The sequence below is a fragment of the Thamnophis sirtalis genome, unplaced genomic scaffold, assembly GCF_051295495.1.
Source record: "Thamnophis sirtalis isolate CommonGarterSnake01/CBP01778 unplaced genomic scaffold, rThaSir2_p1.2 scaffold_13, whole genome shotgun sequence".
NCBI lineage: Eukaryota > Metazoa > Chordata > Lepidosauria > Squamata > Natricidae > Thamnophis > Thamnophis sirtalis.
In genome coordinates, this window is record NW_028261393.1 from 8,415,794 (window position 1) to 8,441,758 (window position 25,965).

At 46.4% G+C, this 25,965-nt stretch overlaps 1 protein-coding gene across 2 annotated transcripts in view; it reads left to right on the forward strand.

Annotated features, from left to right (window-relative positions):
- IGLON5 (IgLON family member 5) overlaps positions 1-25,965 on the forward strand; it is a 119,036-nt gene that overhangs the window by 79,395 nt on the left and 13,676 nt on the right. For both annotated transcript variants that reach the window (XM_087727257.1, XM_087727258.1), the window contains exons 2-3: positions 11,830-11,908; positions 22,498-22,730. In XM_087727257.1, the coding sequence (XP_087583383.1) occupies positions 11,830-11,908; positions 22,498-22,730 (312 nt within the window). The remainder of the gene's footprint in view (positions 1-11,829; positions 11,909-22,497; positions 22,731-25,965) is intronic.

Below are 25,965 nucleotides of genomic sequence, written 5' to 3' on the forward strand. Positions count from 1 at the left end.
TTCTTAGCGGACAAAATTGCTCGGTTTCGGACGGACTTGGACTCCACACCTGCAGTTCCAGCCGAGACTCAGGGGGACCAAGTACAACAGCTCTGGGTTGAGTTTCAGGAGGTTACCCCCGGGGATGTGGACAAGGCCATGAGAGCTGTGAGTTCCTCCACCTGTGCTTTGGATCCGTGTCCCTCATGGCTGGTTTCTAACTGCAGTGAGGTGACACGAGGCTGGATCCAGGCGGTTGTAACCGCCTCCCTTCGGGAGGGGAACTTCCCCGCCGCACTGAAGGCGGCGGTGGTGAGACCCCTCCTGAAGAAGCCATCCCTAGATCCAGCTGTCCTTAACAACTACCGCCCGGTCTCCAACCTCCCCTTTCTGGGGAAAGTTGTCGAGAAGGTGGTGGCCTTCCAGCTCCAACGGTCCTTGGAGGAAGCAGACTATCTAGACCCCTTCCAGTCAGGCTTCAGACCCGGTTACAGCACTGAAACCGCCTTGGTCGCATTGATGGATGATCTCTGGAGAGCCAGAGATGAAGGACATCCCTCCATCCTGGTCCTCCTTGACCTCTCAGCGGCTTTCGATACCATCGACCATGGTATCCTTCTGCGAAGACTGCGGGAGGTGGGAGTGGGAGGCACCGTGTTACGGTGGTTCTCCTCCTACCTCTCGGACAGGTCGCAGTCGGTGTTAGTGGGAGGGCAGAGATCGTCCCCAAGGCCCCTGAAATATGGGGTGCCGCAGGGTTCGGTCTTATCCCCCCTACTATTTAACATTTACATGAAACCGCTGGGAGAGATCATCCGTAGGCACGGGATTAGATACCATCAATATGCGGACGATACTCAATTGTATCTGTCCGCCCCGTGCCAAATCAATGAAGCGGTTGACGTAATGGGCCGGGGGCTCGAAGCCGTCATGGACTGGATGAGGATTAACAAGCTTGTGCTCAACCCAGAAAAGACCGAGTGGCTGTTGTGTTTTCCTCCCAAAAATTCGGCCATTAATCCAACACTCAGGCTGGGGGGTCAAATTTTACACCCCTCAGAGAGGGTTCGCAACCTGGGAGTCCTCCTGGATTCACAGCTGTCATTCGACCATCATATAGCGGCTGTGACCAGGGGGGCATTCGCCCAGGTACGCCTGGTGCGCCAGTTGCGACCCTACCTGAACCGGGAGGCCCTCACAACAGTCACTCGGGCCCTCGTGATTTCTAGGCTGGAATACTGCAACGTGCTCTACATGGGGCTGCCCTTGAAGAGCATCCGGCGACTTCAGCTAGTACAGAACGCAGCCGCGCGAGTGATTGCGGGTGCACCCCGATTCACCCGCATTACACCTATCCTCCGCGAGCTGCGCTGGCTACCTGTTGATCTCCGGATGCGCTTCAAGGTGCTATTGACCACCCATAAAGCCCTACATGGCAGTGGATCTGGATACTTGAGAGACCGCCTTCTGCCAATTACCTCCCTACGGCCTATAAGATCTCATAGGTTAGGCCTCCTCCGCATCCCATCGGCCAGCCAATGTCGGCTGGCAACCACAAGGAGGAGGGCCTTCTCAGTAGCGGCCCCGACCCTTTGGAACGAGCTCCCCGTAGAGATTCGTACCCTCTCCACCGTCCAGGCCTTCCGCACAGCCTTGAAGAACTGGCTCGCCCGTCAGGCCTGGGGATAAGGACCACTACCCCGCCCGAATGTTGTATGCATGTTGCGTATTATTTTATTATGTGTTGTTGTCGTAGTATTGTATTGTATTGTATTCCCCTCTCCCTGGTTTCTGTGAGCCGCCCTGAGTCCCCCCAGGGAAAAGGGCGGCCTACAAATAAAATCAATTCAATTCAATTCAATTCAAGAGTTTTTTTCTTTAAATAAAATAAAACAGAATCACTTATGGTGCTTTAAACAGCTTGGATCTTGGCAATCTTGAGAGAGTGTCTATGTCAGCCTGAACCTGCCCAGACATTAAAATCAGCAGCTTCAGGCCCTCTTAAACCCACTTTCTGAGATCGTTTGTTATTCCCAATTTATGGAGTTAGGCTCAGCCCCCTACTCTCTACTACTTATAGGAAAGGAATCAGGACTTTTATTTTCTTTCATTTTTTAAAAATTTGGTTTGATTTATCAAACATGTCCAAGATAACAGGTATAAGTATAAACATGGACATGAACAAGGGAAATGAGTACAAATAAATGGGGACAGTAGGACAGGGATGGTAGGCACGCTGGTGGCACTTATGCACTCCCCCTTATGGACCTCTTAGGAGTAGGGCAGTGGTGGGATTCAAATAATTTAACAACCGGTTCTCTGCCCTAATGACCAGCTGGGTAGGTGGGGCTTGGTGGTCATGTGACTGGGTGGGCATGGCCAACTCAATGTCACTCACGTCGATGGGCGCTTCGCCTTAGCTGTGACAATGTAATTAGGGTTAACCAGAGAGGCAGTTTCTGTAAGCAGGGCAATAAAGATTAGGCTGGAAACAACACCAGAATGTTTCCTTCCTGCCTTCCTTACAGGATTAGCCCTGTAAAGTGGGGAAAAAAACAAAAGGAGATTTCTTCCAACAACCGGTTCTCCCAACTGCTTAGAAAATTAACAACCGGTTCTCCTGAATAGGTGCTAGCTGGCTGAATCCCACCACTGGATAGAGGAAAAAGAGAGCATAGTAACCAGGTAGGAAATGCAGAAGCCGCAGGGGAAAAAATGGGGGGAGAGAAGGCAGGAAGAGGAATGGATTATGGCTGGAGATAATAATAATAATGAAAATAATCCAAGTGCTGGAGCGAAAAAAAAGAGGTTGCTTATGAGATGCACAGTGCAGGTACTTGGGCACATCCTGACAACTTCCTCTTCCACACACAAGCATAACAAAGCTTTCCATCTTCAGCAGCGGCCTAGAAAACCTCCCTCTCTGCCCAATGGCAACAACCGGTTCTCCCGAATAGGTGCGAACTGGCTGAATCCCACCACTGGAGTAGGGTGAGGTCCACAGTTAAAGGTTAAAGTTATGGGGGTTTGAGGATGTAACAGCAGAGTCAGGAAGAGCATTCCAGGCATTGGCCACTCTGTTGCTGAAGCCGTATTTTCTGCAATCGAGTTTGGAGCGGTTTTACCTTGAGTTTGCATCGATTGTTTGCTCGCGTATTATTGAGGTTGAAGCTGAAGTAGTCGTTGACAGGTAGGACTTTGTAGCAGGCAATTTTGTGTATTAGGTCGAACCGTAATCTTTGTAGTTCTAGGTTGTCCAAGCCCAAAATTTTGAGCCTGGTGCAGATAGGCCTTTTCAGTCTGAATTATGGGCAGTGTAAGAGCCCATGGTATGTAGGAGTCAGTGTGTTGATCATGGAGACCCAGGTTCACCCAAAACCACTGGTTTTGCGGGTCAAAATCGGATAAAGGAGTTCTTCTGGAGCTTCTAGAACAGGGATCTCCAAACTCAGCAACTTGGATGAGGATGGTAGATGCAATAGATTTCAGAAGCACAGGGACTATTGATGCAGGAGGGGGTGCACAGGTAAACCCACCAGTGGCTGGCCAGGTTAGGTGGTCTTAATAGAATGGACCTTATAAATTCATATTAGCTTGGCTATTCATTCTAGTGCCCTGGAGTTCCAAAGTTGGCTTTTAGCTGGAGTGAACTTTCTCTCCAACTTCCTCATAAGTATTAAAAATAGGGCTGAACAGTGTGGCAAGACCCTGTAAAGGAGGGGCACAGGAAGCCAGGCGTGGGTGAGAGATAGAACAGAGGTAAAAACTGCTGACAGCTTAAGACATTATAGGAACTTCTCTTTTTTGTATTTTTCCTATGTACTTCGCTGTAACATTCCAAAGTGAACTTCTGCTTTTCGAAATGTCATGTTTGTCTCGTGTATGGAAACGCCTTGAGAATGCACAGTGTGGAACACGGCATAAAAGTAGGATCCTGGGCAGAGCCCAGGCAGTTCAGATTTTGGTGTGTGAACACGCTGAACTCGATGCATCAAATAAGCCTGTTTCTCTCACCTTCGTGGTCTCAAGTCCTGGTCTTTCGTAAGTAGATTACAAACCTCAATCTGCTGCAACACTATAAAAAGGGATTCGGGGGGAACATATGTTGCCCACCCTTAATCCACATTCTGTCAACGCAGTGTGTTGAGAACTGCATACTTGTGGACTTCAACTCCCAGAATTCCTCAGCCAACCACGCTGTCTGGGGAATTCTAGGAGTTGAAATCCACAAATCTTAACGTCTGTAGAGATTCTCAGTCCTCCAGGTCATGGTTGTCCCAAAGGTGCTTTTTTCAGGAGGCAGCTGGACTTCCTTGTTTTTTTTTTCTTTCTTTGAAGTCATTTCGCTTCTCATCCAAGAAGCTTCTTCAGCTCTGACAGCGGGGAATCGAAGGTTTTACGTATATTCCTTGCAGACAGTTGGTCTTTTGCATTCTTTTAGAGGGTCATTGAAACACTTGGACCCTTTAAAAGGATGCAAATGAGCAACCGCCTGCAAGGAATATACATTCCATTCCATTCGCCACTATCCTGTCAAAGCTGATGACGCTTCTTGGATGAGAAGCGAAACTTCTTCAAAAGAAAAAACAAATGCAAGAAAGTCCAGTTGCTTCCTGAAAAAAACCACATTTGGGACACAAATCTTAAAATGGCCAAGTTTGGAGACATCCCCCCCTTCCCCTGTTCTAAGGAACGGTGGGATATTCTTGTGTATCAAATAAACGTCTCACGGAAGATGGGAGCTCCCCAAACTTTGGAAGGCGCTCTGGGTGGGATTGCAAGCCTTGTGATTGATCTCTCTCCATCTAGCTGTTTCTTTGCTCATCATCGTCTGCCTGGTTTTGCATGTAAAGTAGCCGCCCGCCTCTTCAGCTGGTGGCCAGCTTCATCTGCCAGCTCCACAGAATCTTAATCAGCCGTTTCACCGGTAAGACCTAGGCTGGTTTCCCCCCCTCCTTCCCCAACCATCCTCTTCTCTTTACCTCTCTTTCTCCCCCTCTCTCTCCCTCCCTCTCTCTCTCTTTCTCTCTCTCACGACAGAAGCACACACACATATTTTCCTGCTGATTGGTGGCTAGATTTAAGAACAATCAAGGTCAACCTCACCATCCTTGAATTACCAAGACACACTCAAGCACAAGAGATCAAACCATTTCAACGTTCAAATCCCTTGGGGGATGGGAGATGGGATCGAAGGAGAATATCCACTCTACGTTTCATGCTTTCAGTCCTTAGCAACATTTCCTAGATCGGTTGGTTTCTTTCTTTCTTTCTTTCTTTCTTTCTTTCTTTCTTTCTTTCTTTCTTTCTTTCTTTCTTTCTTTCTTTCTTTCTTTCTTTCTTTCTTCTTTCTTTCTCTTTCTTTCTTTCTTTCTTCTTTCTTTCTTTCTCTTTCTTTCTTTCTTTCTTTCTTTCTTCCTTCCTGCCTCCCTCCCTCCCTCCCTCTTTCTTTCTTTCTTCTTTCTTTCTTTCTTTCTTTCTTTCTTTCTTTCTTTCTTTTTTTCTTTTTTTAGTCTTAGGTCACCAAGAGGGATTGTTACAAGCAGAACATTTCCTGGGAGTAGCCCACAAAAGGGGGAATTGCAATTCCGTTCCCACTGTGGGTTTCGTGTAAGTTTAAACACAACTGGGGAAGAAGCTAAGTTAGCATTCCTGCGGATTTTTGCCTTTCTGCGTGGGATTTTTAGCGTGTTTTTTGCAAAGCAGGAGCTTTTTTTTTTTTTAATTGTGCAAACCCAGAAAATGGATTAATACAATAATTAGGCTTAATGTGCGGAGTGAAAAACGATTAGAATCAGCCGGTGAACGAGGCAGTGATTCAGTCCTTCAGGGATTTTGCTGCCTGGAAATATTGTCCTAGTGATTGAAGTCAGAGGTCAAGGGAAAAAGGAGGCACTTTAAAAATATATATATAAGGAAACACCAGGGGGGAGAATAACAACACCCCCCCCCAATCAATAGGAGAGGGAGATGTAGGCTGACAGTGTTGAAAATGAAGAATATTGTGTAGTTTTAGTGGGCTTTGAATTTTGAATTTCTACTCCCACAGGACTACTTCCATTGGAAAAAAGAAAAGACAGGAATTCAATTTTTTAAAAAAATATGTTATATTAATACATTTTTAATAAACAGAAAAAGTTCCATATCTTATTGAATAGGGTTTGTCCGGACACAATAACAATCCAACAACAACAACAACAACAATAATAATAATAATAATAATAATATAATATAATAAGGATATAATATAATATAATGGGAGTTTTGGCATATTACGAAAATACGTTACGACGTCCTAGGCCCCTGGGTGGGGCCCAACTAGTAACCAATGCCAAATCCCGCAAAACAACTGGCCGCTGTGATACAATTGTATAATAATCATAATCATAATCATAAACATGTCAATATTAATCACAAGGTAGTAGTACAATTAGTTTATCCATTGCAAAATGTTCAATACAATTTTTTTAAAAAATATTTTTAATCTTTTTAATTTCTAACCTCTGTTTCTGTTAGCCATTGGTAATACAAATCCCATGTTAACGAGTATTCTGTTTCTTCGCTTTCTTTTCTTTTAAATGTTAACCTATCCATCTTGGCACATTCTAATATATATTTTTAATAACGCTTCCCTCTGTAGGGAGACAGGAATTCATTTGAGGGGAAAGGAAACGTTACAAGTATTTGAAAAGCTGATTTTACGGAACTGAAATTTTAGTTTGTAATTTAATAGATTTTTTTAATAGATGTAATAGATTTGGAGCCTTAACCGCTTCTTGTTTTGCTGCAGTTTCATTTCCCAAGGAAACATCACTGAACTCTGTTTGAACAGCAATCCCGGGTGGGGGTTATACAGTAATTTAGTATACGGGTAGTTCTCCACTTACGACTGGTCACTTAGTGACCATTGAAAGTTACGACGGGCCTCCCTGGTGTTTGTAGGACCTGGTTCCGAAGTTCCAACTGCTGCTCTTCCTCTGTGGACACATGAGACATTAACGACCATTTGCAATGTCCCATACTCACGTGACTGCATTTTAATTATTTCCAGTTTGGGGCAAAACCAGCCTACTGTATCAAGCTATATTCTCCTATCCGATTACAAGAGGCAACATTGGCTGAGAATTCTGGGTTTTAAATTAGAGAAAAAACTGGGTAGTTTCCATGACATCAATCTTCAATTAGCGATAGCAATAGGAGTTAGACTTATATACCGCTTCATAGGGCTTTCAGCCCTCTCTAAGCGGTTTACAGAGTCAGCATATCGCTCCCACAGTCTGGGTCCCTCATTTCACCCACCTCGGAAGGATGGAAGGCTGAGTCAACCTTGAGCCGGTGAGATTAGAACCGCTGAACTGCAGATAACAGTCAGCTGAAGTGGCCGGCAGTACTGCACCTTAACCACTGCGCCACCTCGGCTCTCAATTCTGTTGCTCCCAGCAGCCCACACAATTCAGCAGAGGGTTGGACTAGAGGACCTCCAAGGTCCCACCCAAATCTGCTATTTCTGTTTCTATTACAAATGTGTTGCTGAACTTTGATGACCAGATAATATTTGGGGCAAGGTGATTCTTTCCTTTTTTTAAAAAAGACACTACATCCCCACCATCAATTGTTTGCTTCACATACTTATTATGGGGGGAAAAGGCCCCTCAAATCTACCCCTCTAGAAAACCTCAATAACCTCCCCCCACTCCTCCCAATGTTACTGCAGGATTATCAGAGACAAAGGAAAGCTGACGGTTTAATATCTCTGCCAATAAAAGGCATCTTTCCTTGAAAAGGAGCATGGGAAGTCTAAGCTAAGATGTAATCATCCTAAACAAGTATTTCTGAATCTCTGCAGAATAAATTTTCCCCACCGTTGTGCAAATTCAGCTGTCCGATGAATCACTTGGGCTGTGCATTCCAGAAGAGACAGTGCAGCTTTCTGAATCTTGGCATAAACCTTCCTTTCTTTCTTTCTTTCTTTCTTTCTTTCTTTCTTTCTTTCTTTCTTTCTTTCTTTTTTCTTTCTTTCTTTCCTTCTTTCTTTTTTTCTTTCTTTCTGTCTGTCTCTTTTTCTTTCCTTTCCTCTCCTTTCTTCTCCTGTCCTCTCCTTTCCTTTCCCTTTCCTCCTCCCCCCTCCTTCTTCTCTTCTTCCTCTTCTTCTTCTTTTTCTTCTTCCTCTTTTTCTTCTTCCTCCTCCTCTTCCTCTTCCCCCACTTCCTCCTCCTCCTCTTCTCTCTCCCCTCCCCCCCAGCACTTGATTGGGCACATCCAGACCATCTAATCATCATCGGATGCCACAGTCATCACATCAAGTGACAGACAAGCCTGGTTGAGCCAGACCTTGTAAAGTACAAATAGTATACAGCTTATCTCTTCTGCCACAAAAGCCTTCTGTGCCTGAACTTCTGAGATTGCCTTCAGAACAGGATTTTGACTTGATTGGCTGGCCAGCCAAGTTTGGAGGGTGGAGTTTGTATATTCTATCCTTCCCTTCTTTCACTGAAGAGCCTTCAGCAAAGCAGGTAATTTAGCATCTCCATAAGCAAAAGCAGACCTTAATTCTAGAGTATCCCATGGCGTCATCCCTATAGCCAGATTTGGCTTCTGGTCCTTACTCCTCCTTTGAAGTCTTCTCACCTTCAGGCTGCAAGGAGCCTTGTGTAAGGAAAGCAGAATAGAATACAGGGTACCTAGGTACTCAACTGCTTTAACACTCATTTGATTTGATAATAATCAACACATTTTCATGTGAAAATTTTGTCCCGGTACTCGTCATTTGTTTGGTATTCAGTGCAAAAGCTAGCGCTTGTCAATGTCAACTGCCTAGTGACTCACTAAATTATAATCTGATGGGAAAAAATTGCTTGGTGCTCATCATTTTTGGTACTCGTCGTACCGCCTGGAACCAATTAACATTGAGTACCGAGGTACCACTGAAATGCTTCTCAACCTTTGTGATATGTTGAATTCAACTTCCAGAATTCCCCAGCCAGTTGGTTGAAGAATTATGGGAGTTAAAGTCCAAATATCTTCTGGATGTTGAAGTCCATATAAATCCACATACAGATAGGGCTGGCCTTACAACCACTTGTTTGGGAGACTGTTATAATGGCACTGAAAAAATGGATTTACAACCTATCCTTATACTTGCAACTATTGGCTTGATCCATGCAGTAATAGAAAACAAGGGTGGGGAACTGTGGCTCATTTAGGACTTGTGGACTTCAGGAATTCTGGGAGTTGAAGTCCATAAAAGGACCGTAGTTCCCCACTCCTGATATAGATGATACCTGCAGTGGTGGGATCCAGCCGGTTTGCACCTATTCGGGAGAACTGGTTGTTAACTTTCTAAGCAGCTCAGAGAACCGATTGTTGGGAGAAATCTCCTTTTGTTTTTTCCCCCACTTTACAGGGCTAATCCTGTAAGGAAGGAAGGAAGGAAGGAAGGAAGGAAACATTCTGGTGTTGTTTCTAGCCTAATCTTTATTGCCCTGTTTACAGAAACTGCCCCTCCAGTTAACCCTTATTACATCGTCACAGCTAAGACGAAGCGCCCATCGACCTGAGTGACGTTGAGTTGGCCACGCCCACATGGTCACGTGACCACCAAGCCCCACCTACCCAGTTGTTTCATTAGGGCAGAGAACCGGTTGTTAAATTATTTGAATCCCACCAGCTGTACCTCTCCTTCTTTCCAACAATCCAATTTGGAGCCAAGCTTCATTTGCGGTTGGTTTCATAGACGTACCTCTTCCATTTATTTATTTTTTTCAGCAGCCATATGCAAATGTTTTTGCACAGCTTTCCCACAGAGTTTCTTTTTCCTCTCTTTCGCTTCCCAGTTTAGCCCACAGCCCTGAGATTATCTAGAACTCTCTCATTTTAGCATTAGCCAAGCTTGACCTGCACTTTTCAAGAGGTATCTAATTAGTCATTGTCAGGAGGAAAAAAAAGAAAGAGAGATACTGGGTAGCATTATTTTGATCATATTTCTTTATAAATTAACCTGATTTGCGCTTCCAGGAGTTACATGAAAATGAGAGCCTGGCTTACATTTAATTTTTGGCAATCTATTCTGAGCTAAAAATGCTTATTTTTAGGATCAGGTGTGTGTGCCTGTGTGTGCGCGTGGGTGGTGTATTACTTGTTACACTCCTATCCGAGATACCTATATTTGGGAATAGTGTGCCACTCTAAATGCATATTTTAAGGAAGGATATGTGCAAATGTCTGCAGCTTTCGGGTAAAATCCCTACAAGGTTACGGTAAGTGTTTCAGATAAAGATGTATGAAAATGCAAAAGGGGAGGAAAATAAAAATGTTCAGGCATCAGATTTTAACGGCGACACGAAGCCGCGGGGCGAGATCCTCCATCGCTATAGGGTGCAATATCATCAGTGCATCGATGGCACCCAATTATATCTTTCTGCCCCCGGCAAATTAAGCAATGCTGTGAACGTCTTATCCCAGCGCCTAGAGGTTGTGGAGGCCTGGAGGGGCGGGGGGCAGCAGGCTTTAACTGATTGCTGGCAAGGCTGAGTAGCTTTCATTTTTTGTGTGTGTTTGGGGGGGTCTTCCAGTTCAGGACCATGCCAAACAGACCCATTACACCAGGGGTGTGAAACTCAAGGTCCAGGGGATGGAATCAGCCTGCAAAACCACCCTAGAAACGGTGAAGGACCAGCTCGTGGTGCCTCTGCCAGTGAAAACGGAGCTCGGGAGGACCACCCGAGGCCCTCTTGAGCTCTGTTTTCACTGGCAGAGGGTTGCAGGAGGCTGTCGCAGCCAGAAATAAAGCTCATGAGGGCTGCGCGCCTACCCCTGAATTCAGTTTTTGCTGGCAGAGGGCTGCAGGAGGCCATCGCAGCTGAAAACAGAGCCCGGGAGCCCATTTTCGCTGGCAGATGGCTCAGGCCACCATAGGTGCCTCCCGACATGAGTGACATTGAGCTGGCCATGCCCACAGCCCCCCGAGGTCACACACAACCCTGATGCAGCCCTCAATGAATCCAAGTTTGACACCCCTGCATTTACACAGTCTGGGGGGGTCCTTCTTCACTTGTGATTCCTGTTCAAAGAGCAGGTGACGGTTGTGGCTAGGTGGAATGGGGCAACTCACCTCAGCCAACCTGCCACTGTCAACTCGCCACAGTCAACTTGGCATGGCCTTCCTTTGGTTTCCTTTCTTTCATAGCAATAGCACTTAGACTTATATACCACTTCACACTGCTTTTACAGTCCTCTCTAAGCGGTTTATAGAGTCAGTACATTGCTCCCAACAATCTGGGTCCTCATTTGACCCACCTCGGAAGGGTGGAAGGCTGCGTTCACCTCGAGCCTGGTGAGATTTGAACTGCCGAACTGCAGTCAGCCGGCAGACAGCAGAAGTAGCCTGCAGTACTGCACTCTAACCACTGCCCCACCGCGGCTCTGATTGTATTCCGCTATTTCTTTGAAATTAGTGTAATTCTTGTCCCACAGCAAGATGTCCTATGGTGAGTTGGCCGTGGTGATTAAGCTATGGTGAATTCCACATGGGACGTTGTCGTAGACCAGTGGCTAGGACGGTTTTTTTAAGGCTTTGTGTTATGCACCAGTTGTACCCATTCTTGCACCAGGAGGCTTTGTTCGTGGTCCTTCATGGCGTGGTCACCTCCCGGATAGACTGTTGCAAATCTTACCCATTTCTGTGTAACTACCCAAGCTTGCATATTTTCACCTCCCGTGAAAATTATCTTTGTGGAACTTTCTGCTTTTGCCATCTCTTGGTGTGTGTGTGTTGGGTGTGTGTGTGGGGAGACAGTTCTTCACAGCCCAATGTTCATGCTGTCTTCTGATGTTGTGTCTTTGCCTGCCTAGGGCTGCTGGTTCGAGGTGCAGATTTCAGTCAGCCGGCTGACAATTACACAGTTTGCCAAGGGGACAACGCAACGCTAAGGTGAGCATCTTCCTGCGACACCAAAATTGCATGGTGTAGGCGTGGGCCTCAGATTTTCCCTGCTGGAGTTCCGCAGTGAGCTTTTCATGTGGGTTAATTAGTTTGGTTCCTTCGGAGTCTGCAAACTTTTGCACGTAGGAACTTCACCCAGTATTCGAAACTTACTTGACTACATCACAGTTTGAAATTAGATGACAGAGTTGGACGGGATCTTGTAGGTCATCTAGTCCACGCCCCCCCGTCCAAGGATCACATGTCCTTGGGGATGCTGCCGTGGTTGTAAGTGTGAAAAATGGCCATAAATCTTTTTTTTTCAGTGTCCTTGTAACTTCGAACAGTCCCTAAATGAACTGTTGTAAATTAAGGACTACCTGTCGTCAGACATCAGTGAGGCAGGCAAACAGCTGGATCCTGTTCTCAGTGTGCACATGTGCAGAGTTGCCACATGAAGGGAACAGCTAAAGAACAGGGGTCAACTTGGGAATAAGGCTGGATGATGAATGGCCCCTCCCAGAGGAAATAAAGGAGGAGCAAAAGGGGAGTGGAGTTTGCAGGAGACAATTAGTTTGCTTAATTGGTTCGTGACTCTCTGAGACTCCTTGCCAAGTTTTTGCAGAGATCGGCCTGGCAGCTGATAAGGTCTGTGACTGTAAATCCTCCCAAGCCAGATAAGGTCTGTGACTGTAAATCCTCCCTTGAAAGACTTTGCTGGATGTGAATAAGCAGAATTCAGTGTCAATTAAGAAAAGGGATTTTTGTCGGGACCAGGAGTTTCCTTCATGCTCTTGGGAAGCCTCAGTCAGAACACTGGTTTCTGGTTTCTGATTTCGCCCTTCCCTCCCCCACCTGTGTTTCACCATAGCGTCTTGCCTTGGTTTAAATAAAAGATGGCCCTATGGCCAAATGCACGATTACCTGCCTATAATGCATTAATAGCAGCCAGCAATGACTTACAAAATGGCTAATAACTCTGTCAAGAGCAACATAAATTTGCCTGGCCTTGATTTTAATACTCTTGCAGTCTTTCAGAATGAGACCGTTTCCCGTGTCTGGGGGAATACAATTCCCTCAGCCTGCATGAGTGTCACTATTATATGGTGCTTAGTAGAGCTTTTATTTTATCCATTTAGCCTGCAACCCCCTTTTCTGTAAGTGTTTTTTCTTCTTCTTTGTTTCCCCCCCCCAACTGAATAGGGGTGGTTTGCACCGTTTGCCAAGCCGTGATGTGGTTGGTTTATAGTTTAATACGGTGTGAGAAAAGTCCGCTTGGTGCAGGGTTTCCCAGCCTTGGGAACTTTGAAGATGTGTGGACTTCAGCTCCCAGAATTCCCCAGCCTGCCAGGAGAATTCTGGGAGTTGAAGTCCACACATCTTAGCAATAGCAATAGCAGTTAGACTTATATACCGCTTCATAGGGCTTTCAGCCCTCTCTAAGCGGTTTACAGAGTCAGCACATTGCCCCCAACAACAATCCGGATCCTCATTTTACCCACCTCGGAAGGATGGAAGGCTGAGTCAACCCTGAGCCGGTGAGATTTGAACCACCGAACTGCAGAACTGCAGTCAGCTGAAGTAGCCTGCAGTGCTGCATTTAACCACTGCGCCACCTCTTAAAGTTCCCAAGGCTGGAAAAAACACTGTCTTATAGCTATCAGAGAAGGATCCACAAAAAGGATCCTCACCTAGAATAAGAGAATGTTTAGATTGAATTCTCTTTGATGGGTAATCTATCCTGTCGGTCATCCGTTCCACAAATCCCAAATTCATTTTTAAAATATATATATATGCAAAAAGTCCATAAGGGGTTTCCAGTCACCAATATCTTTTCTCTAATCAAATAAGTTAGTTTATTCATCTCAGCAAAATCTGTTAATTTCACCAATTCATATCTCCATGGTGTATGGTGTCCTCCCTCCCCCTCACTCTTTCTAATGGACCAGACCTTTCATTAATCAGTGGAACAGAAGTTGCCTCCAGAAGTTGTGAATGCCCCAACACTGGAAGTCTTTAAGAAGATGTTGGATAGTCATTTGTCTGAAATGGTATAGGGTTTCCTGGCTAGGCAGAGGGTTGGACTAGAAGACCTCCAAGGTCCCTTCCAACTCTGCTATTGTATTATTTTGTATTATCTGTTCAGCCCAAAATAATGAATGCATTTGAATCTTGATTCTTTCCCCAGTGGGTGGATCGGTCCTTCCTTCCTTCCTTCTCAATCCATATCAAAGCTCTTTATTCCTAGATTCGCCTCAAAGTCATAGCAATAGCAATAGCAATAGCAGTAGACTTATATACCGCTTCATAGGGCTTTCAGCCCTCTCTAAGCGGTTTACAGAGTCAGCATATTGCCCCCAACAATCTGGGTCCTCATTTTACCCACCTCGGAAGGATGGAAGGCTGAGTCAACCCTGAGCCGGTGAGATTTGAACGGCTGAACTGCTGATCTAGCAGTAGCCTGCAGTGCTGCATTTAACCACTGCGCCACCTTGGCCCTAGTCATGGAGATGCAAATAACCAGGCCACCCTCCTCCTCCTCCTCCTCCTCCTCCTCCTCCTCCTCCTCCTCCTCCTCCTCCTCCTCCTCCTCCTCCTCTCTTGATCTTCCTCAGAATGGTCCCAGTGTTTCTCAAACTCAACAGCTTTAAGGAGAATGGATGTCAACTCCCCGAAATGCCCAGTCAGCTATGCTGGGATTGGAAGTCCACCCACTCTATTCTATTCTATTTATTAAATTTATAGGCCGCCCAATCCTGAAGGACTCCGGGCGGCTTACAGAAATAAAATTTTAAGAAAAAGGTTAAAAAGACAAACACAGGAGAACAAATTAAAAGAAACACATCATGCACCCAGTCTAAGCGGGGCTGGACCTCGGTCAAGAGGTCAACAGCCCCAGGCCTGCCGGAATAGCCAGGTTTTAATAGCTTTTCAGAAGGCCATGAGAGTGGGTAGGGTCCGGATCTCTAGGGGTAGTTCATTCCATAGGGCTGGAGCGGCAACAGAGAAGGCCCTCCTCCGAGGCGCCGCCAGCAGACATTGTCTAGCTCAGTGTTTCTCAACCTTGGCTACTTGAAGATGTCTGGACTTCAACTCCCAGAATTCCCCAGCCAGCATTCGCTGGCTGGGGAATTCTGGGAGTTGAAGTCCAGACAACTTCAAGTGGCCAAGGTTGAGAAACACTGGTCTAGCTGATGGCACCTGGAGAAGGCCCACCCTGTGCGATCTTATCGGTCTTAGGGAGGTTGTGCGGCAGAAGACGGTCTCATAGATATCCGGGTCCTGAGCCATGTAGGGGTTTAAAGGTAAAGTCACCAAGTTTGAGAAACATGGTCTACACACGCCACCTTCTTTTTAAGCTATCAGAGGAGAATGTCACCATGATATCTTGACCTCAGGTGTGGGGTCTTCCAACACCACCATTTTTTAAGGGGAAGGATTTATCTACTGTATTTTCTGCATGGCACACTGTGTGGTCCTTTGCTCAGTGCCTCCAGATGTCTCTTCCACAAGGCTGTTATCCCACCTCCACCCACACTAGAAGCTGTGAGTCAGCATGCCAACATCCTGTCTCTTGCCTTTGTTTCATTGCTCGTTTTTTTCCCTCTTCTCCTCTCCCTCCTTCCCTCCTTCTTCCCTCCCCCTCCAGCTGTCCCCTTGAACAACCTGGACTGTACTGGATTCCCCAGCCTGAATCCGTGGCGACTCTGACCTACTTCCCAAGACTTCTCTGACCTATGGTTGTTTTTTTTTCAGAATAAAAGAAGGAGGAGGAGATGAAGTCTTGAGTTTGTAGGAATGGAAAAAGGGGAAAGCGCTGTGTCGGGGGCTTTCAATATTCTATTAACCCCCAGGAAGAGAGGCGGGAGCCCTTAATCCCATTTCCTAGGGAAGCCTTTATTTATTTTATTTGTTTATTTGTATTGTATGCCGCCCACTCCCGGAGGACTCCGGGCGGCTCACAAAAGACAAGGGAAAGGGGGGAACAAGACAAAGACAACATATTAAAAACAAAACCAACATTCACAATTTCTATGGAGGTAGATGTTTCTCAGACCCCCCCCCCCCGCCCCAGCCTGCTGGAACAGCCAGGACTTGGTGGCTTTGCGGAAGGCCTGGAGGGTAGTAAGGGTCTGGATCTCAACAGGGAGCTCGTTCCAGAGGGCCGGAGCTGCAACAGAGAAGGCTCTCCCCCGGGGAGTAGCCAGCCGACATTGGCTGGCAGATGGAATCCGGAGGAGACCCAACCTGTGCGATCTAATTGGTCTGAGAGAGGTAATCGGCAGGAGGCGATCTCTCAGGCCTGGCTCAGTTAGATCTCAGACCATCCTGCTGTTGAAAATGGATGAGGACCGTAGATGCCAGATTTCATAAGTGCGAGGACTATAAAAAGGGGCCGGGGAGGCTCTATGTTGCCCACCCTGGTTTAATCCATCATTCTGTGTGTCAACACAGTGTTGGACCAAGTACTGCATAGATCACCAGTCTCCAAACTTGGCCACTTTAAGACTTGTGGACTTCAACTCCCAGAATTCCTTAGCCAGTCATTCTGGCTGATGGATTCTGGGAGTTGAAGTCCACAAGTCTTAAAAGTTGCCAGGTTTGGAGACCCCCCTGCCCTAGAGAAAACTCACACTATGACAGTGTCATGAAAATAGCTCTTCCAGCCATCTTCTTTCTCCAACTGGTGTTGATATTTAGCAATATCCTTGCAAGTTCCATAGTGGTGTACTAGGAGAAAAAGCTAATTTGCCTTTTGCCAGTGCCAGAGCAGCTGCCCATTAAGGAAACTGGATATCCCTAATTTCTATAATAGCTTGTTGCCTCTTTGTCTGCCTGACTCCTTATTTCACAACGTTAGCCATTTTAAAGTGCGTGGACTTCAACTCCCAGAATACCTCAGTCAGCAGAATTGAAGTCCACTCATGACCGAGATTGGGAAGCACTGCTCTAGATTAATGCATATCCCTTTAAAGACAGTGGAATAAAATGATTGAGGAGACAGTCGGACCCTCTGACTCAGTTTCTCCCCTTCAATTCATCTGCTCTCCTATGGAGCCTCCTATGGCAACTAAGCTTCCACCCTTTGCCCTCTGTCAGGAGCTAGAAGATAAATAGTGTGCCAGGGTTGGTTGGGCTGGTGGGAATTGGATTAGGAGAAATCTCACAGCCCCATTTCCTGGTACTTTAGAAGACATGTAAATGAATTGACTATGAGTCTGGTCCAGTGGTGGGATTCAAATAATTTAACAACCAGTTCTCTGCCCTAATGACCAGCTGTGTAGGTGTAGCTTGGTGGTCATGTGACTGGGTGGTCGTGGCCAACTCAAGGTCACTCATGTCGATGGGCGCTTCGTCTTAGCTGTTAAAATGTAATAAGGGTTAACTGGAAAAGCCGTTTCTGTAAACGAGGACAATAAAGATTAGGCTAGGAACAACACCAGGATGTTTCCTTCCTGCCTTCCTTACAGGATTAGTCCTGTAAAGTGGAAAAAAACAAAATAAGATTTCTTCCAACAACCAGTTCTCCAAACTGCTTAGAAAGTTAACAACCGGTTCTCCCGAATAGGTGCGAACTGGCTGAATCCCACCACTGGTCTGGTCAACCTCTATCCCAATGTGTCAAATGCAAGGCATCCAGCCCACAGGCTGCTTAAATCCAGCCCATGGAACCAGCCTGGAAATATCAAAGGACCTGCTGGTGGTGCGTCTGCTGGCCAAAATGGGCCTCATGTGCCCCCCCCCCCCGGGGGGCTGGCAGAGTGCTGCAGGAGGTGTCTACCCCATCTCACCACCACCACTCTCTCCACACCAGCCCACAGAGAACTATAATGCTGATCCAGCCCTCAAAGAAATCCAGTTTGACACTCCTGTTCTATCCCATTCTTTTTCAACCTCAGCAACTTTCAGCTGCGTGGACTTCAATTCCTAGAATTCCCCAGCCAGCATGAGGAATTATGGGAGTTGAACTTCACACAGCTTAAAGTTGCTGAGGTTGAAAAACACTGCTTTATCCACTAGGTTAGAGAAATATTTGAGAAAGGGTGAGACTTAAGAGCCAAGGTGGCGCAGTGGTTAAATGCAGCACTGCAGGCTACTGCTAGATCAGCAGGTCAGCGGTTCAAATCTCACCGGCTCAGGGTTGACTCAGCCTTCCATCCTTCCGAGGTGGGTAAAATGAGGACCCAGATTGTTGGGGGCAATATGCTGACTCTCTGTAAACCGCTTAGAGAGGCCTGAAAGGCCTATGAAGCGGTATATAAGTCTACTGCTATTGCTATTGCTATTGCTACTTAAGAGGAGGGAAATACCTGTAGACCTACCTGTCATCTAGCTTTGACATTAATACCTGAGAGAATTCTAGAGCTGATCAGAGCGCAATGTATCTCTCAGCGCTGTGAAAACCATGTGGTGATTTTCAGAAGTCAGCATGGATTTGTCAAGAGCAAGTCCTGACAGATTAACTGCCTTTCATTTATTTATTTTTTGATTGAGTATCTCCCTGAGTAGATAGTGGGGATGTTGGGAACGTAATATATCATGACTTCGGTAAAGCATTTGACAAAGTACCCCATGACATTCTCAGCAAGATAATTAAGTGGGGTTTGAATGGCATGGCAATTATATAGAGCCGTAACTCGCTAAAAGTCATACGTGCTCATCGGTGGTTACTCATCCCATGTGGGAGGAATCAATTGGAGTTATCAAAGGAGTGTCACCAGGTTCATTTCTAGGACCAGTCATCTTCAACATTTTCATTCGCGACTTGGATAAAGGGGGTGAAGAGAACACTTTTCAAACTTCTTGGAACAAGGAAGATATTGTGGACACACAAAACCCACTATTCCAGGATTCAGTAGACATTTAGATTCAAAATGAGCACAAAGTTGCACAAATATCTGGAGGAAGGGGAGGAATATCTTGGCTTTGAACCAAAAATGTTGGTGGAATATTTTTGTCCACCCCAAGAATATGATGGACATTAAGGATCCACAGCTGAAAAGGCTTACTGTACAACGGCCTCAGTTTGCAACACTGAGTACGTGGTAGTAGTATTTGAGGATAACTGTGGGAGAGGACCAGGCTGAGACTAAGGGAGGCGTCAAATGCGTTATCAGCCTTGAATCCCTTCGTACCCCCAAGAAATCTAAGTCCATTCCACCTTGCATTCCATTGACTCTTATCTGCCGCCAACTTGCTTTGACCATTAGTAGTTCAGATTCTTGTAGAGAGCTTTAGCATACGATAAACTTATGTAGATTCATCTGATCTACCTGGATTTCCCTGGGGCTTGATGGTGACCAAAGAAACGAGGCAGATAATAAAGCGAGGATCTCCCTTGAGATAAAACTTTTCTTTAAAGAAAAGGAAGTGGAAAGAACGACATGATTTCCCTAAATGGATAAGTTTGAACCTGTAAGGTCTGGGACTCTAACCTCTTTTTTTTTAAATTAAAGAGTTTTAATAGATTTTACAAATGTTTCCCCTTCCCTCCCTCCGCCCCAACCCTGCCCCCCCTCCAACCCTCCCTCCCCCCAACCTCCCAGAGTAAAATACAGGGTATAAACATTTAACAATCATACACTAACATAAGCTAACTAACTATAGCATCCTATCTCCTCTTGTACTTTAACTCCCCCTTTATTAAGCTAACTTTAGATAAATTGTAACATTCCTTGTTCATTCATAAGCTAATTGAAATTTCTTAGTCCGATATTTATTTTGAGTGTAGTCAATCCATCTTCTCCATTCCAGCTTGTATTTCTCATCTGAATGGTCCTTCAAATATGCTGAGATTTTGGCCAAGTTTACTACTTTTAACGTCCATTCTTGAATAGTAGGCAATTCTTCCTTCTTCCAGTACTGCGCCACCAACAATCTTGCTGCCATTGTTAAGTTCAGAACCTCTTTTTCTTCAAGGCACCCTTCTGGCTGGGTGCTTGGCTTTTGAGCTGCGTTGTGTCACGAGAGATCAACAGCAATAGCACTTCGGTCATCCCTGATTGGAAAGGGTGAATTCCACGTCTTTTCTCCTTGAAGCTCTTTCCCCATTATCTTTACGGGTGTTTGTCCGATCTGTGCCTGACAGCTGTCAGGGACCAAGAAATCAGATGACTTAGTGCCCTTTGCCTTCAAGCAAGAGGAAAAAAAAACATTTGAATAATTAAATCTTCCCTCTCGGAGCAGCAGGGCAGTGACAGCGTGTCTGTAGAAATTAGGGGGCCTAGCTGGCTGGGGAGAACCCAGGCCACAAGGTGCTTGGGAGGGTCAGGTGGAGGCAGTGGGAGGGAGCATCCAAAGCCTGGTTGAAAGAGGTTGCATTTGAAGGAGTCCTTGTAGACACAGCAGGTTCACAAAACTTAGGACATTGTTGTCTCCTTTTTATTAAATTCAAATTAAATTCAAATTATATTGTTGAGATGTCGTCACCTCCTCCTTTTTATATTGTTAGCTTTTTTATTTGGTTGTCACTACGATCAGCGGTGGCTTTCACATTTTGTTATCGCCATTTCGGAAGCGCCCCTTCCACGCACGCGCCAGGTCTTCCACGCATGTGCTTTGCAGGCGTGTGCACCTTCTCCGCATACATCCGGCCTCAAAAATGTGCCTAAATAGGATGGGGAAGAGACGGGGTGGGCGGGCAGGAGCCACCCACGATTTCCGCGACCGATTCTGGTGAACCGGTTCAAACCAGGCATGAAATCCTATTTCCTTGGCTACCGGTTTGGAGCACATGAACACGTCTGGGCGTGTGCAGGACCTTCTGCGCAGGTATGATGGTGTCAGCTTGGTCACCACTATGGGTTCGACCGAACCGGTGAAAAGTTCCGCCACCACTGCTGGTTTGGCTAAACTGGTGCGAACCGGCTGAATACAACCTCTGGTCCGAACCGGCTGAATACCACCTCTGCCTACAATGTAGAAAAGATGTGGAGACTCTAGAAAGAGTGCAGAGAAGAGCAACAAAGATGATTAGGAGATTGGAGGCTAAAACATATGAAGAACGGCTGCAGGAACTGGGTATGTCTAGTTTAATGAAAAGGAGGATTAGGGGGGACATGATAGCAGTGTTCTGATATCTCAGAGGTTTCCACAAAGAAGAGGGGTGGGGGGTGTCTTCCTTTCTTTTTCTTCTCTTGCACTTTGAGCTTTTCTTTCGCTGACTTTGTTGTTCTTTCCTTTTTCCTATTTTATATTAGTTAGCATTTGTTTTTATCTTGCTTTTTTAAATCATTAATCAAATTAGAGAACGGATGCTATAATAACATGGGTTTGGGGACTTCAAAGAGCATGGGGAGGGGGCACCCAGAGGCTTTCCGGTGCCCTGAGAAGAACCTGGAGTTAGGATGTTCTTCCCTCTTCCTTCCTGTCTTTCCTAAAGGGGGGGTGATACATCCGTCCTTCAGGGATAAAAATGGGCTGACTTTTACAACTGATTGTAAGTGGAGTCATGTGTAATTCAGAAAACCTTGCCCCGCTATGATCTACTACATTCTGATCCACGATAGGACGGCTATGCTTTGGGGAGCCTATCTTAAGAAGTGTGTTGGACAAATTAAAATAATTGAGGTGAGATTCAGTTATGGCTTACACAATTATTTCACAAGAGATCCTTCAATTAGATTTGGATTTGGATTTGGATTTACTTTATTTGTATGCCGCCCTTTTCCCTGAGGGGACTCAGGGCGGCTCACAATTCAGGAGGAGGGAAGGACAAACAAGTTACATACATGAAGACAATACATCGTTAAAAGGTGCAACAGTCATACTATTCGGGTGGGGTTGAAGTCTTTTAAGAGCCGAGGTGGCGCAGTGGTTAAATGCAGCACTGCAGGCTACTGCTAGATCAGCAGTTCAGCGGTTCAAATCTCACTGGCTCAGGGTTGACTCAGCCTTCCATCCTTCCGAGGTGGGTAAAATGAGGACCCAGATTGTTGGGGGCAATATGCTGACTCTCTGTAAACCGCTTAGAGAGGCCTGAAAGGCCTATGAAGCGGTATATAAGTCTACTGCTATTGCTATTGCTATTGCTATTTAGCCCCAGGCCTGTTGGGACAGCCAGGTTTTAAGGGCTACGCGGAAGGTCTGGAGGGTGGTGAGGGTACGAATCTCCACAGGGAGTTCGTTCCAGAGGGTTGGAGCAGCCACCGAGAAGGCTCTCCTCCGGGTAGTTGCCAGTCGACATTGACCGGCTGATGGAATTCGGAGGAGGCCTAATCTATGGGATCTTATTGGCCTAGTGGAGGTAATTGGCAATAGGCGGTCTCTCAAACCACGATTCAAAGCATTTGAGGTGGAAAGCCAATCTCTTTGCTTTTTTTCTCTTCTGTTCCCCTGTTCCTCACTCTTCCAAGGAGTTTCTTGTTTCTTTCTCCTCTGAAAACATTTCACATCTCATCCAAGAAGCTTCCTCAGTTCTAACACAGAAGAAGCTTCTTGGATGAGAAGCAAAATGTTTTCAAAGACAAACAAAAAAACAAAGAAAGCCCAGTTGTCCTCAGGGGAAAAAAAACACCTTTGGGACAACCATGACCTGGATGATTGAGATTCTCCATTAGACACTCACTCTTCTTCCTTCTGCCTCCCCTTCTCTGCAGCTGCTACATAGACCAACAGGTGACGCGTGTGGCTTGGCTGAACCGTTCCAATATCTTGTACGCTGGAAACGACAAGTGGTCCATTGACCTGCGAGTGCAGCTTCTCCAGTACAGCCCCTCCGAGTTCAGCATCATGATCAGCCACGTCGATGTGTACGACGAAGGGCTCTACACATGTTCTTTCCAGACCCAGGACAAGCCTCACACCTCGCAGGTGTACCTCATCGTACATGGTATGGGTGCAAGGAAAGGAAGGGGAGGGTCTGGAACACCTCCGGCCGACGCCCTTTGCACAAATCAGACCTCTCGGAGGTCACCATGTTGAGAAACTGAGCCAGCTTGATTCTGTCCTGTGATGCTGTTCGTGAAATTGCAATGGGTAGAAAGTCTTGGTTTTTTTTTAGATGTTTCCTTACAATATTTCTTCTGCCAACCTAGCAATTCGAAAGCACGTTAAAAATGCAAGTAGAAAAATAGGGACCACCTTTGGTGGGAAGGTAACAGTGTTCCGTGCGCCTTTGGCATTCAGTCATGCCGGCCACATGACCACGGAGATGTCTTCGGCCAGCGCTGGCTCTTCCGCTTTGAAACGGAGATGAGCACCGCCCCCTAGAGTCAGGAATGACTGGCATATATGTACGAGGGGAACCTTTACCTTTAACAATATTCCTATAAGGTCTTCTGCTCCGGGCAACAAGGGTGGCTGGCATGCTTGGCAGATTGTTCCCATCGCTATCCGCTAGGTATTTCCTGTACAGCCAGATCAATGCACATCTGGGAAAGGATGTGGTACTTTCCCTCTCTTTTCACTAGAGTGGTGGCGAGGCCATTTTTGTTATTTTGAGAGGAGCAGGAGTTCGAGATAGGACATTCTTGGCAAGCTCTTACGCCTCAGCCAGAGGAACACTGACTAACTCAGATAAGTTCTCCAGATTTCCAAGCCGGGGAAGGCAAAGAGGATGAGGGATTTGCTTCAAGCTGCTTTTGAGAGATTGGGGAAGGGAAGCGGTGCAATGTGGAACTGCCCCGAATCCAAAACTTGGTAATGTAGTGCCCAGATAAGACTGTATGGTACCGAAGGGAGAGAGGGAAATATTCCAAATCACATTGCCTCTCATATCTGAGAATTCTGAGAGTTGAAGTCCACAAGTCTTAAAGTTGCCAAGGTTGGAAACTCCGGTCCTAAGGTGTGATTCACATCACAGGCTAAACTCTCATACTAGATCCGCAAAACCGATGCCTATTTCCTTTTGGACTCCTCCCATAAACTATACGATGGCTTCACCTTGCAGCATAGGCCTGAGGTGGGATTCACTTACCTTCCCTACCAGTTCGCAAATGTGAGCATGCTCGTCTGCTCCTGTGCGCCGCCTTCTGTGCATGCGCAGTGCTCACACATTATGTTGGAGTGGGTGGGCGGAGCCTCCCGCAGCCACTACTACCACTTCACCCGAACCGGAGAGAACTGGCTGAACACCTCTGGCATCGGCTCATCTGAGTGGCCAATCCAAATTAGCCAGTTCCAAAGTAGTGTAGTTAAAAAAAAGTTGTGTGAACCCAGACAAAGCATCTGTAGAGAAATAGATCATCTCCATCTATAAATTCTCAAAGAAGTGGGTGTGTAGTTTGGCCTCACAGAACTCAAGTCGCTTCCCAGCTGTCAAAACCAGCTAATTTCTCTCCCTCCCTCCCTCCCCCCCCCTCTCTCTCTCTCTCTCTCTCTCCCAATTCCCAGGCGCCTCCAGCCTTTCTGCCTTATTAGCAAAAGCCACAACTGCAACACTATGCACCCCATAATTATAGTCCCACACGTCCCCCTTTCTCGTAGTTGCTATCAGCCGGGAAGCTGCTACAATGCAAACTGATTGGGCCCAGTCTGGGATAAGCAACCTCCAGATTAAGGAAACAGCTGTTCTCCTTCTCCCATCGCTCTGCCACTGCAGACACAGCCCCAGTTTATCATGAAAACAATGTGGATCGTTAGGCCCAATCTGGGGAGGGGGGGGATGTATTTTTTTTTCATTGACGGAGGGGGTGTCTTCTTCCGCTGCAACAGGGAAGGGAGCCCAAAGCCTCCCGTGCTGAGATTTGTGGAGGAAGAAGTCCAAAAATAAGGCAGGTGGGGTGGTGATTCATGAAATGTGGGGAGTACGGTGCATCTGATGTTGGCTGCACATCTCCAGTGCTTTTGTATTTTCTCCTGGGGGTTTCTGTCAGTCGTGGTGAAGGCTGGTCACTAGATGGCAGAAGAGTTGGCCGAGGGAGATTTTGGAATTCCCTTCATCAACCAAGTGCAAATCTTTACATTTCCGACAGTAACACCTCCTTTCAGTCACGTTTAATTGGTATTCCCCTCCCCCCATTTCTGGAGAAGTGGTGATCGTGTCTAATTACAGGACAAGTTGTGAGTTGTGAGTTGTGAGCCGCCCTGAGTCCCCTTAGGGAAAAAGGCGGCATACAAATAAATTAAAAAAACAAACAAACAAACAAACAAACAAAAGCAGAAGTATAGAGAAAATGAGTACAACTCCAGTTGAATTCAACCTCCAGTTGAATTTACAACCCAATCTTTTTCCTCCTCTCTAAGCCCATTTGGGTGGAGCTTATGCTGTTAAATCTGTACGTATGCATTTGTGTGGGAGAAAGCTCTATTGAACAGACTACTCCCCCCCCCCCAAATCTAATTGTAGTTATGGTTTACAAGTTCCTGCAGTTGTCTTGGTAGCATTTTCAGAAGTGGTTTACCGTTGCCTTCTTCTTCTGGGGTGGGGGGTGGGGGGGAGAGAGAGAGAGAAAGAGAGAGACAGAGAGAGAGAGAGAGAGAGGGAGAGAGAGAGAGAGAGAGAGAGAGAGAGAAGCAGGGAGGGCTGCTGTGGGTTCACATGGATTTGGGAGAACCTCTAGCTAAGAATATGCCCATTTCAGAGAACCTTCAAATCTGACCTCTGGCTGGTCCCGTGCACCCTGCCCCAGCCTACCCACCCTACCGCCTAACCCTAACCCTTCCCAGGAGTCCCCACATGGCTCGTTTGGGATGCCAGGTAAATACAGGGCCTGTGCGGACGCTCAGGAAGGGAGAAAAATGGGCCTCCTGGAAGTTCCAGAAGGCCAGAAATGGGCCCATTCCCAGCCCCTGGAGGGTCTCCGGAGCCCAGGAGATGACGTTTTTGCCCTCCCGGAGGCTCGAAGAGAGCTTCCGGGGCCTGGGGAAGGCAACCCCCCCCCCACACACACACACCATGGTGCAGGAGGCTGGCTAGGTCATGCCCCCACCCACCCAGCAACTGGGCAGAGAACTCGTTGCCAAAATTTTTGAAGCCCACCCTTGGAGAGAAACACTGGTCCAAAGTCACTCACTGGATTTGTGCCTAAACCAGGACTAGAACTCCCTGTGTCCCAGCTTCTCATCCAGTGTCTTTAACCATTATTCCAATTGAGTCTCTACATATCGAGTGATCTCCAGTAGCT